The sequence below is a fragment of the Phaethon aethereus genome, assembly GCF_964289735.1.
Source record: "Phaethon aethereus genome assembly, chromosome: 3".
Taxonomy (NCBI): domain Eukaryota; kingdom Metazoa; phylum Chordata; class Aves; order Phaethontiformes; family Phaethontidae; genus Phaethon; species Phaethon aethereus.
In genome coordinates, this window is record NC_138576.1 from 118,587,585 (window position 1) to 118,601,193 (window position 13,609).

At 37.5% G+C, this 13,609-nt stretch overlaps 1 protein-coding gene across 1 annotated transcript in view; it reads right to left on the reverse strand.

The window, feature by feature from the left end:
* Positions 1-13,609, reverse strand: part of WDPCP (WD repeat containing planar cell polarity effector) — a gene marked incomplete at its 3' end in the record, with an annotated part of 107,590 nt that overhangs the window by 43,189 nt on the left and 50,792 nt on the right. Inside the window, exon 11 of the mRNA XM_081998064.1 lies at positions 5,654-5,717. Within this exon, the coding sequence (XP_081854190.1) occupies positions 5,654-5,717 (64 nt within the window). The remainder of the gene's footprint in view (positions 1-5,653; positions 5,718-13,609) is intronic.

Here is a 13,609-nt window from a genome sequence, read left to right on the forward strand (position 1 = left end):
TCTGCTTTTAAGGTAACTTCTGTTGGTGCAACATGAATTAAAAGAGGGTTGACAGGAGGTGGCTGTGTGTAAACCAGATCTGAAGGAGTGGAACTCTTCTGGCTGACAGCCCCCACTTGAAGTGTGTTAAAGTTTCCACCTAGTACCTGAGTTTTGGGGTAATTTTTGTTTGGAGGTTGTCTGTCATTTACTGTTCTTTGAGTAAGGTGATGGTAGTCATCTTTGTGCTGGTATTGGAGGTAATAAGAGCAACAATGGTTGTTCAATCGTTTTAACACCCACACAGGTGACCAGAGGGGTCATAGATGCCCCATCCCTGGAAACATTCCAGGTCAGGTTGGATGGGACTCTGAGCAACCTGATCTAGTGGAAGATGACCCTGCTCACTGCAGGGGGGTTGGACTAACTGACCTTTCAAGGTCCCTTCCAACCCAAACTATTCTATGATTTTATGACTCCTGAGTCACTCTTGGACCACAAGGGGCTTTCCAAAAATGTTGTTGCCTAGCATGAATAGTTGCCAATACTCTGGATCTAGTTCTTAATCTAGGGTTAAAAATCAGGCTGCAGAAGGGGCGTATCATTACATGCTGAATTGCAAGGCTTTTTATTGTGTGTTAACCTTTGAGGTGAAAACCACCTCATGCAGCACAATTTGTGGGATAATATATTCCCACTGACAAATTAGAGTCTCACTGCCCTTGGCTTTGGCCCTTGATGTGAAGTTTCATCCTTGACCATTAATAAAGAGACAATTAACCCCCTTCTCCTTTGGCGTCATAGCCACAGGGTGCTCTGTGCATGAACTGAGACATATGAAGTGAGGGAAACCCAAGAACAGTTGGCAAAGGTTTTTTTCCCTGCTTCTTTGCTGAAGATGTCATTTGGTATCCAAAAATTTAAGTAATTCCTGGCCATTGTTCTACCATCTATTTGCATGCAGGAATAAAGGGAAAAGGAGCATTTGCTGGAAATATTGACCTCTGCATACCATAAAAGCAACTATATTCTCACTAATGCAGAAGATTTCAGGTGAAACTGTCCTTCTCAGTGTGAGTTTACTGGCACCTTCATCAATATGACAGAAAAAAGTGACCTTACTCTAGGAAGAGAAGCTAAACAAAAAAAGTGAGAGTTATAGTGTTAGGAGAAAAAGTTGGTGCTTTTATTATTCCCCTCATTTAATAATAATAATTAAAAAATTAAAACAAAAATAAGAAGCAAACCGAGCATGTTAGGGAAACTGAGACTGATTAAGCAGGAAAACCTGGTACTGACTTGCAGGATCCCAAGAGTCTGGAGGAGACGGCAACATTTTCTAATTACAAACACAGGTGTGACTTAAAAAATGTGCAAGTATCTTGGGGCGAAGTAATGAGTTACGAACTTGTTGCGAACTCTGTACTTCCTCTCTTTAGGTCTAACATGGTTGTCAGGAGAAAAGGGCCTGGGCAGCAAGGTATGATTTCTATAAAGATTAAACAGTAGATATTGTCAGCTTATTTAGATAACAATAGAAAACCTAAGGGCTCTTGAACAAGTCTGAGCTTACAAAGATTTGAATGTATAGGCAGATTGTGTTCACTAATTTAAAATAGATTCCGACTACGCTTAATGACTGTCTTTTTGTAGTTTAAACTAAGAGAAGTATTGTATACTTCAATGCAGTTTTAAATAAACTTGAGGAGGGAATGGAAACAACTGCAGAAAATGACAAAGGTCTTCCAGTTAAGAGGGTGTGCATGCTGTGTGTATCAAAATAGCCGTCACTTTCAGATCTTCTTTTTGCCCATGTTTTCTGTTTTGAGTAAAGAAGTGTAAAGATGCTACATATCCAAACTAGCTAACAGGGACTTTGTAAGAAATAAAAATATAGCAGTAGGCTGGTAAGTGGCTTTCTTCGTAGTTCTTCAAGTTGCTGTCGTAAAGATTTTTTTTTAAAAAGTACTCTTATCTCTATCTCTAAAGAATCTTTGGAAAGAAAAGATTACAGATATAAAAATGGCTAATTAGACAATTTCAGATCAAATTTAGATGTTCCTCATTCAAATAAACCAGCAAAGTTGCATTTTTCTAAGAATTTATAAATCTCCAAGTAGAATAAAACTAGAAAAATAAACAAAAGAGAAAGAAGAAACACTTGATTACAGGGTGCCTTAAAGAATGACAGAAAAAAAATTTAAATTAGCTGAATATTCATTACAGATCTTTTCACACAATTATCTAGGACTGTATCAGTTTAAAGATCACTCCACTCTCAAAAACAATGGTGACGATAAAAACAATTTCCAGCTGCTTATCAGGAGTTTGCTGAAAGGGATGTATTTTATCATTTAACAGTCTGATTACTTTTTGGACTACTTCCTTTTTACCCTCATCTTTGTGACTCACAGAGCTGGCCTTTGGTGAGCAGAAGTCATTTGAAACACTGATGTGCATTTGTCTATAGGATATTTCTGGGCAAAATTCCAACGTTTCTTCGAAACATGCACTTTCCTCATCAGTGTATCACCCAAGATCTGACAGTTTTATTAAAGTGTCTTTTCCTTGCATTTTTGCTACCTTTGGTACGTAGGATGGCCTTTTGAATTTTCAGCAGCTGAGAGCTGGAGCATACTACAAAAGGATTTAAAGCTAATAGCCCTTCTATTGCTTGATCTTTTCTGTCACAGATTGGATCAGTCACTGTCCAATAAATGTAGCTGTTGTTCATGATATTATGTCCTTTTCAGTTTTATTTTTTTATTGAACTTTGTAGGAGATGATAATAATTGACGGACTTAGATGTGACGTGAGTGTAAAGCTTATGGGGAGACACAGCAGTGTCTGTGTGTCTTGTTATGCCATCATACTAGTGACGCTATAGCTATACGACTAACTTTTAAGCCTTTTTTTTTTTCTTTTCTATTTCTGTGAAAGAAATTAGCCCTCGGATAGCTTTCTCTCAAACTTCTTTGCAATCTCAAAACAAATAACAGGAATGTTGTAGAGCCCTGTTTGGTGACAGAGATGCTCAGGAAAAATTCTCCAAGACATAGGACATTTCCTTAGAAGTCGCAGAAGATGGGTGTTTAACGTTTGAATCCTCCTCAGTGCCTGTTACATCTGCTCCTCTCTATCCTTTCCTTTTTTATTCCTTCTCTGTTCCCCTTTAATAAATAGATTTTTTCTTTTGCATTTTACTTATGTCATCAGATATCTTTCCTTAGTCTAATGTTTCTTCTCGAAATCCCATTAAATTAACTGGGAATAAGGTGGTATGACTCCTAGAGCCACCTGAGGTTTTATAAACGGATTTAGTTGGTCTATAAAACAGTACAAATAATTGACCTATATATTAGTTATTCGTACTGCACATAATTATAAATGCTTTAAATATAGGTAAAGTCAAGCTGTATGTTATTAATTGCATTTTGACCTATATAAACAATATATACAAATTATTCAGTGTTAAGCAGAAGCGAAGGATGCACAAATCTAGCTTAGCAATAGTATTGTTATACTAGTACCTGGAAGGACTGTAAGCTTTCAGGGAACAGGTTATTTAATTTTCCCACAGTATTTAGTGCAATGAAGCCCAATTCTCTAGAAATTACTGTGGCACAAATAAATACTTTTTATGAACTATGCACCTTTAAACTTCTTGAGTCCTGTACTTTGTAGTCTTGCAGCAGTGCCATTGTCAGCTTATTGTAAAGTTTGTTCATTAGTACCTTACTTTGGAGATCAATTAGCAAAAGGACATTTCCCCAGAGGAGGCAGAGTTAACAGAGGATTCGAAGCGGCACATATATATGCTGCTTGTTGCATAATTTAGGGGAAACTGTGAGGAATCCCAAAAGTAATGCAAGCAGAATGAGGACAATATAGAACTGGTTTTGGTCTCACAGTAATGTAAGCCAGGAGGAACTACGTGGAAATATGTATTTATGTTTAAGAGGATTGGTGAGATGGGAAATGGAGAGTAGGTGTTGAGAGAGGAAAGGGAAAACAAAGAAGAGTAGGAAAGTATGGAGCTAATTTCTGTGTGAACACTGAAACTCCTCTTGAAGAAAGCTGGAGAATCTTTCCGTTGAGAGGAGGACACGTTACCACTTGTGGAGCCAAGTACTGACAGTCCCTCCCTCGTGTTAGCAGCTTTGCACCCATCTCTTGACCCAACACTGCAGTTCCCCACCCTGGGACAGAGGTGCTCCCTCAGTCCTGCTGTCAGCAGGGGAAGGAAAGAGAAAAACATCATGTAGGAAATTATCTCAGCCATATGAGAGAGTGCCCTTAAGATGGGAGGCCAAATTCTGGGTCATTTGTTCCACCAGAATGGCTGAAATTACTCAGGGAAGATTTATTATCTGTATGGTGGGACAGGCCTCAACAATAAAACTGCAACCTGCCACAGACATTTTACAGTCTGAATTGTATAAGTGGATGAAGTCCTCAGTTTGATTAGGTATAAAATTAGTATTGAAAAACTTATATTAAATAAAAAGAGAAAAGGAAAAAGCTAAGCTAAAAAGAGGAAAATTCAAGGCGAGTAAACATAAAACATGCAATGAATTTCCTAAAAGTCTGACATTTCTATCACATTCTTTTGATGCATACTTAGAAAAGTTTATCACAGTATTCACATCTTTCTAATTAGATGGAACAAGCCAGATGATTAGAGCAGTGAAAAAAACATCAAAAGGTTCACACAACTTTTTATATAATTAGAAGGGAATTTTCATAACCCATAAAAGCAGGATTTAATTGTGTAATTTAACATACAATTTAAATATCAAGATCAAACTAGCAGGGCAAGTGACTTAATGGGATAAATGATATTAACATCTAGTGTCAAAGCTTAATTTAAACAACAGAATGTCTTCATTATGCAAAAGACTCAAGCAAACGAATCTTTCAAAGGGCCTTTTTTTCAACAAGACCCTTTCCTATTGTTTCTTTGAAAACAATGAAATCAGCTGTGGAGCAGCAACATGCTGAGAGAGTAGGAAAGCACGATTGGCTTTGTCCATCTGACCTCACTGTGACATTGTGGTGCAAGATCTTATAAAACAAGAGCCTCCTGCAGAGCTCACACAGAGGACCTTTTAAGAGCTGGTTAATTTTACTTTTGTAGCTAATTAAATGGGAGGGGGTAGAAAGTGCATGAAATGTAAAAACCCTTGGGTTGATGCTGCTGAGCTTTGTTGTTTTAAAAGTACCTGTAGAAGCGTTCATAATTTGTCACTTTTCACAAAACCCTAAGAGACAAACTAAGAGCATTCAGGATCCCCAGGATATGGCCAGCTCTTGTGTCCAGGACTCAGCATTTTTACTTCTAAAAGGAACGGATTAGAAACATATAAGCTTATTAGAGTGAAAGATGACATTCACCCACATCAGGACAGATGAAGAAGAGGAAAGTTCAAAAACATATACATTAATTCCTGGAAAATAAAGAATAGCCTTTAGGCCATGCGAGGGAAAATGTCAATGACTCTAAAGATACTCAATTCCTATTGACGAGTTTCATGATAGCAAAGGGCAAACCAGGTAGAATAGTTCTGTCTTCAGAAAGTGTCTAAGACTGCAAATGACACCGATGCATTTTAACGTGCACAAAAGCTGACAATTAACATGCTGAAAACAGCCTCAGTCTCAAGAAACGACTCACCATAAACAGGTCCCGAGCACCTATGTCAACAGCTAGCAGAAACGCTTTTTCAAATCTCTGATACCTGCAAGAAAAAGAAAACTTGTCATTTACTGAGGACAGTGTAAGAGCTGCATCAAATTTTGTTAATGGGCAGACAAAGTTCTTCAATTCTCGTCAAAAGTGATGCCAAAGCTTTACTAGGGAAACTTGATATGCTCATACTCGGATTGCAGAACTATGAGGTAGGACAGTGACTACCCTTAACCTTCTTCATTGTTTAAAAGTTTCAGCAAGTGTTATGTTCCATGTTGAGTCCCATCAGATCTAGTTGAATCTCAAGGGAGCTGAAGGTACTGTAGATCCTAACAAACTGATCCATTGTTGTGCGCTGCAACACAGATAAATGTTAGCCCAAATAACATTTGGTAGGAACCTCAAAATCCCCTATAGAAAAGACTAATCCCAAATCTTACAGGACTTCAGAGGTCCTTGTAGAAGTTTGCATTGGATCTTGTCCTCACAGACTCCCCCAGTGCAGCTCTCTGAAGATGATAATCCACTTGAGGCATGCTAAACAATCATGAATCCCCAGGGTCTGAAAAAGGGAGGGGATGATACTGTTTTGGCACCTAACTCCTTCAGCCCAGCATTAGCACAGACTGTCAGAACTCCTGAGAGCTTTCTGAAGATCCTGTGGCAAAGCAGATTGTGTCAAGGAGGTAAAACAAAGGGAAAACCAGCAAAATCCACACGCAAAAATTACTTCTAAATGTGCTCTAGAAGGCACCACCTGTCTATCACCTAGAGATGCAGTAGAGCAGGAAGGGAGCAGTGTGGATGTAGAAATTCACCTTTACCATTAACTCAGGAGGGCTGTATCACGTCATACTGAGACCATTATATGGGTGGATTGAGGGCTTGCTGAAAATCCTTCCGTTCGTAATGACACAGACTGCCACACTCTTCTTCCTACCCAGAGACCATACACCATCTCCTGGCAACTACAGCAAATACCTACACGGGACGGAGATACTATGGAAGGCTATATATATCCTCCTGTTTGCAGTCTTTAGGAATTCCATAGAAGTGGGAGGAAACAAGCCATCCATCAGAAGCTTTCTGAGCATATATACAACATTGCACTGGCAAACGCTAATCACAACGGGAAATTCTGCATTGGGCTAATGCCTCTCGTATAGATGTAGATAACCACTATGTGGCAATCACTCTGTACTGTGAGAAAGTGATTCTATTTGTACACATTTTCTTCCACTGCGTGTTTTAAACTGTTTAAAAATAGCTACAAAAATACACTTGGTGATTATTTTTAGACACACAAAACAACAAAACACCCCAATTTTATTTCAGTTGTGAAGTAAACGATTGATTCTATATAGAATGATTTATATATTTTCCTGTTACTGGTAAAGTTTCCCTGTTTTCACCTGTTAATAATTTCAACAATAGATCAGTCACAGATGCTTGAAGTTGGGGAAGGAGATGACTTCTTTGCCCCAGTGGGGCAAAAGCAGCATTGTGATTTTTCAGTGTTAGAAAGGTCTAGTTTGTGCTTGCCCAACAAATATCGTCAGACAGCATCATATGGATGCCAATATTTACACAGTTTTGTACCTTGAGTGTACCTTAGGAAATAGTGGGCAATGTTGTAGCTCTTCTTCAGGCCAGTGTGAGCACAGGGGAAACATGGGAATCCACCTTCCCCTTGGTGGGTGAAGGAGTCCCGTATGCTGAGGCCTTATTGCAGTCTTTCAGTACTTAAAGGGTGTTTAGAAGAAAGATGGGTACAGACTTTTTAGTAGGGCCTATTGTGATAGGACATGGGGTAATGGTTTTAAACCAAAAGAGGGAAGATTTAGACTAGATACAAGGAAGACATTTTTCACAATGAGGGTGGTGAAACACTGGAAGAGATTTCCCAGAGAGGTGGTAGATGCCCCATCCCTGGAAACATTCAAGATCAGGTTTAAAGGTTCCTTCCAGCCCAAACTATTCTATGATGTTACGATGTACCATACTGGGATTCCTGTTTCTGGCCAAAGCCTAAGCAGTTTGCTGCCTTCCTCTTGTTGTAGCCTTACTGCTGTCTTTTCTTCTACCATACACTTGGAATGATTCAGCTAATTGCGAGATAGAGTCGGCGAGGACTTTTCCTCTAGAAAAAACATTTGTGAGAAGAAGGCATAATATGTTAGCTCAAGTAGAAAAGGAAATGCACCCTCCAGATGAGGTTCCTAAGAGCTGGAGTGGGGAGTCCTTTCCTCCCTAAAGCTAATCTCCATGCTGTGTCTTCCAAGCACTAATTTGCAGCCCTCCTCACAGAACTTGTTTAAGGGAGGGGAAGAGATGAATTAAGATTAACCTCTTGATCACCAGGGAACAGGGAGTGCACCACCATTTTATCATGTACATCTATGTATCTGAAGTTTTTCAACATGCTTTCTAGGAAGGATTTTCTATTAAAATACGTTGCGTTATAATGCTGCTTCTGAAGCTATGCTTTAATTAAGACAAATAAGTACATGTTAAAATATGTGTATCTTGAATAGCTATCATGTGTATATTTTTCTGGCACATTTTTCTTTTCAATTATGGATTAAATATACATTCTTAGTACTTAGAGGGGAAATTGGAAACCAAACAGAAACCGGCTATATGACTAGCTAAAAAGAATGTCTGCATCATGATTTTGTTTTTCCAAAGTTATAACTATACAGACTATTTGAATGACTTTTGCTTTAGCCAAGGCAAAAATGCCTGCAATGAAAAAATGTAAAGTAACTTTTTCCTTTGATTGACCTGCAGAACAGAATCATGGCCTTAAAGCTGTCAGTTCTTTGCTGTTTCACAAAGATTTCAATTTATTTTTCCTTTAATCAACACACAGACTTCAGTCTCATTATGGCTCCTATCCATAAAACTGTGAAGTTAGCTCATTATATTCAGATCTGTACTAAGGGAAAAAAAGGGGGAAAAAAAAGACTATCCAAGAAATGCTCTTCATAAACCAAGAGAGCTGGAAATAACAATCACAGATACTTCATAAATTATTATAAAAGGAATTGCTTTAAAACAAGGTGGAGGTTTCAAACAAGAGTGAGAAATTTGCATTACTTAGGCAAACAGTGTTAAATCAGTCAAGAACGTCCATGTTTTTTAAACCAGCTTTACTAGAAGATACTTGTTATTTTGAGTCTCTTTGGCATGGAAGTTGTATTGTTTTTATTCTACAGGAACAGAGAGTGTCCTGTACAGCATGAGAGAGACCTCAAGCTAATAATGCCTATTTTATAATCATGTTTTGTCGTAGTAAGACCTCTTGCTATTGCTAGCAAACTTCACTTACAGTTTATCAGCTCCTCAGACAAACAAAAAAACCTCGAGCAAAACGCCATCCCTTTTGTTCTTGTGCTACAATTACAAGGTACAATATTTGCTTTCTAAAATAGCATCTACAGGATACTGGTCTTGAAGTGGCTGTCTCCCCGTGCCCCTCCTTGTTACTTATTGCTTGCTTCACAATAACTCTAGCAATCAAGACTTGTATGTCTCTTGAAAAAGAGAGATAAGGATATTTGCCTGTAAACCATGAAGTTCAGCCACTTGTTTGGTCAAAGTGATAGCCAACAGAAATATGACCTTCAAGATTAAAACTCTCAAACTGCGATTAACTACATAGGACAGATGGGAAAACATTTCCCTGCAAGCTGTTTAGCACATACAATATTAAGTTCAAATTCTCATATAATAAAGTAATACTGCCATTATATGCACTTAATGCAACCTTTCTAAGTGTCCTCCAAAAATGTAAAAAGATGGCTATTAGTATGTCTATTTTATGGACAGGGAAACAAAGGGGAAATGTGAGTGATATGATAAGGGTCATGCGGGTCAAAAATAGTCGAGACAGAGAAGAATCCAGACTTGCCTTCCATGGTGGAGTGGCAGACCTGCTGCCTGCTTCTGTTTTGAGAATGTAACTTAACTGAAAAGGTGCCAGGAAAGCATTTTCTTTTTTAATACAATATGTAAATAATGAAAAAAATATAATGTTATCTACTAACTTCAGAGAGGCTATTCTTTTCACTGGCATAAATAAAAAGAGAATTAAATGCCCAGGGTTTCCTGGATGTTCAGAAATAAGGTGATTTTAAATACTGTAGATCAAAAGCATGTTCATGGATTGGGGCCTGGGGAGAAGCGAAAAGAAGTCTCTTCAGTTTTTTTGAGAGGTTCTACAAATATATCAAAAGGTAGAATTTTGTCATCTGTATTCCACAACACCTAAATTGAATGTGGTCACCTAGAGATACATTTTTCAGGTTGAAAATGGTCAACTTGAAAATATTTGTAATATTTATCCGTAATATTGAAAGGTCTCGTATAAAGTCCAGGAACCAGGGTAAAAAAATAATGTAGAGGGAGGAGGAAGGGAAGGAAGAGAGAGCTCATGCAAGCAAGAGAGAAAGATAGTGCAGAAAAGATGGAAACATTTCTTTAGGGACTAGGTACAACCAACAAGCCTTCTTAGACATGCCCATCAACCATGTAAGCATATTCCTTGTGCTGGGCTGATAAAGGAGGGCTGCAGCAGATTTTTCCTTGTCTTCAATAAGAGTACACAACATTTAGAAAATAATCTGCAGGGGAAGAGCTGTGGCACACATAATATTTATAAGGCAATCCTTTTTAATGGAAGACGTTTCAGAGTCTTCCTCATCTCACAGTCCAATCAATGGTGATACGCATTCAAAAAGTGAATATTAAATATGCACTGAGCAAACAGAACAGGAAAAAAATGAATATTGAAATAATTTACATGTAAACAAACTACACTGAAATTAAGTTTTAATTGTTCAGTATTCTGTGATGCATATGCAGATTTTAAAGTATTCAGAATATCAATCAAGTGTTTACTTACATCAAGCAATTGTATTTAAGCATACAAAACAGACGATGAAAATATGTTCAATCAGCTACAGCTCCCAACATTTACTGCAGGGTTTACATGATCATTTTTAATTCAGTTATTTCATTTAATATTTCAATTTAATAGCTCATTCTTTCACTCAATTTCTAGGCATCTTGCCCATTTCTTAAACACAATAATAATAATTATTCATAAAGGGAGCTGCTTCCTGTAAGTTCTCATATCAGCAATTTTTGGAATAGAAACGGTTTTCATGCTTTTTTTCCCTCAAAATTGTTGTTATTATCTGAAATATTTTCCTTTTAAATTAGACAATATTAAAATAAAGAATGATGTTGTAAAATTACTCTGCACCCTGTTTCAATGGAATTCTGAGCCAGAATAACTAGAGATTATCAGGTTAAAGAATGTAAAAAGTGCGTGGCTAGGTTGCTAAGTGGTTGATTTAAATGGGGACAGACTGGTTTTCAACCAACTGTTGAATATAACACTACTGATTTAGACATGTAGCTGTATTTCAGAATATAGCTTCAGAGCCCATTTAAAAAACTTTGGCCCAGGCGTTAAGGTCTTATATATTTCACATGAAAAATATTGATGTTTAATGAGGTCAGGTATACATGGTGCAACTACAGCACATTCTTAAAATGACAACCCTGAAATTCTATCGACCTTCACGGAAATATTTTAAAGGATAATTTCAGTAAATTCTGAAGACTTAGATGGCTATGTAACCTTTCATCTATAAAATATAGTATTAGTCAAAGATTTATATCCTTCATTTTACAGAAAATGCTGTAATACTGGCACTTTATTTAGAGTTCCTGGAGAGGAATAAATACATTAAGATCTTACATTTCATTAAAAAAACCAAAACACTTTAAATAAAAGTCAACCAAAACCTCATATGATTTTACCCTCATGATTTCAGTGGGACACCTTATTTTAAATAAGACAGTTGCAGAGAAAATCAGACCACTGAATGTAGCCCAAAGACCAGGAATTCTCCAAAGAATCTATCTTTCCCTCTCTCCCCAAACTGTGAGTTTCAGAACCTTATGATCTGGGGGACTCAGTCTCATAATTTTTGAATTTATTTGATAACCTCATATAATTTGTTTGGATAATGAATCTGGGAAACACACTATCCCTGATACTACTGATATCCTTTGGCAAAAATCAATTAATCAATCCTTTAGCAAAAATCAATTAATTGCTGGGTATTAGTTTACTGCAGCTCGACTATTTCAACAGCAGTTTATGTGCAAAGGCATACTAAAAGTTTCACGTACCACAATCAGAAATTTAAACCATAACTGCTATGAACAGCAAAGAGTACTGTTGATTAGTTTCCTATGCTTCCTCCCATACAGGTCTCAGCACAGTAATTCTATGTGTTCCCTACGTGCCCTGCCAAAATACGCTCCAGACAATGTACTGTCCTTCTCCCAGTTCAGAAGGGGAAAGGGCTGAAAACTCAGCTCATTTTCAGAAGGGCTGAAAACTCAGCTCCCTTCCAACAATGGTTTGAGCAAGAGGCCATGCAGACTGCGTTTCGTGTTAAGCAGTGCATGCCTCGATTGGCAGAACGTATACCTGCTGAACTTTTGCTATAGGTTTTTGGGATGGAGATGATTACCTGCCTCCTATTTAACACTAACCGGCTGCTAATCTTTACAAAACTGGCAGGCATTTGCCTATTTCTGAGACTTCTACCCTCTGTAAAGTTGGTTGAGATTCATCAGTGATTCTCCTCCATCAGGGAACTGATGGAAGAATCAATGGATGCATTAGTAAGTTATGACCTCTGAGATGTTGGCAATATTATTTTGCCAACCTCATGCGATTATGCTACTAATTTTTTAGATTATGAGTTCTTTTGAATGGGACACTTAAGCCTCTGAAGGGGGTCCACAACTTTTTTGCCTTCTAAAATATGGTCATAGTGACAAAGTGCTGCAGAGCACACCAAAGGCTAATGGAGAAACAGCCACCGGGTCTACATGTATGTGAGTCAAGGGGATAATCTTCTAAATTGTATTTTAGATGCAGAAGCTCTAAAGGTTGTCCAGGTATAATCTATACATCCCTTCAGGCCCAAATTTAGCAAAGCATTAATGTATGGGTTTATGACCTATAATTTTCTATGGGCCCTAAATATGGGCATGTTAAGTGAAATGCTGGATTTGGGACCTGAGTGACTTCTTTAGAAAGAAATTCCTTATGGAACCTTCCAAAGGTCATATACAAATATGTCTCAAGTTAGTGAATAACTATAAGAAAATGTCAAATGGGCACAAATATCTCAAGTCACCCAAAATCTCTGTTTCTGGAACTATATTGTCAAATTATGTATCTCTGAACTAAAGGAAGTCCACCTATAACTTTACAGATTGTTGGGCATAGAACTGAATGCCCTTCACATCAAAGGGTACCCACTGGTATGAAGCAAGAAAACAAACAAACAAACCAAATTAAAAAAATAGGAGCAAAGAGAAAGCTAATAAGGGGAGCCAGACAGTATGACTCCCTGGCCAGAGAAAGCCCTTGAGGGCTGTAACTGGCTGTGAATCTTGAAGACGTTCCCAACCCTAAAAAAAAAAAAAAAAAAAAAAAATCTTACCATGTGATTCCTATCTCCTAGGATGATATTCTGCTCTAGGAAACCTAAATGTATTCTTGTGTGAAATAGTTCTGATGACTCTATGTTAAACATACATGCTTCTTCTCACGACAGACTTTCTACATTCAAAGAAAAGCTGTTCAGGCATATATTAAGTTAGATTTTCAGGTGAACCAAGTTAATTTTTAAATGAAGTGGTTTGGTAAGAAGGCATCATTTAAACTTTGAAAATACATATTTAGTAAGAAATAGTCTAGATGTATGAAATATTCTAGAAATGGTAGTTTTAAAAGCTATGTCATTTATTTGTTGACCTTTGCTCGAATTAACAGCACTATCTTAACACTGTAGAACTGTCTTACATCTGCACCAAAGAAAATTAGTTTAAAGATCCTGATTCTAT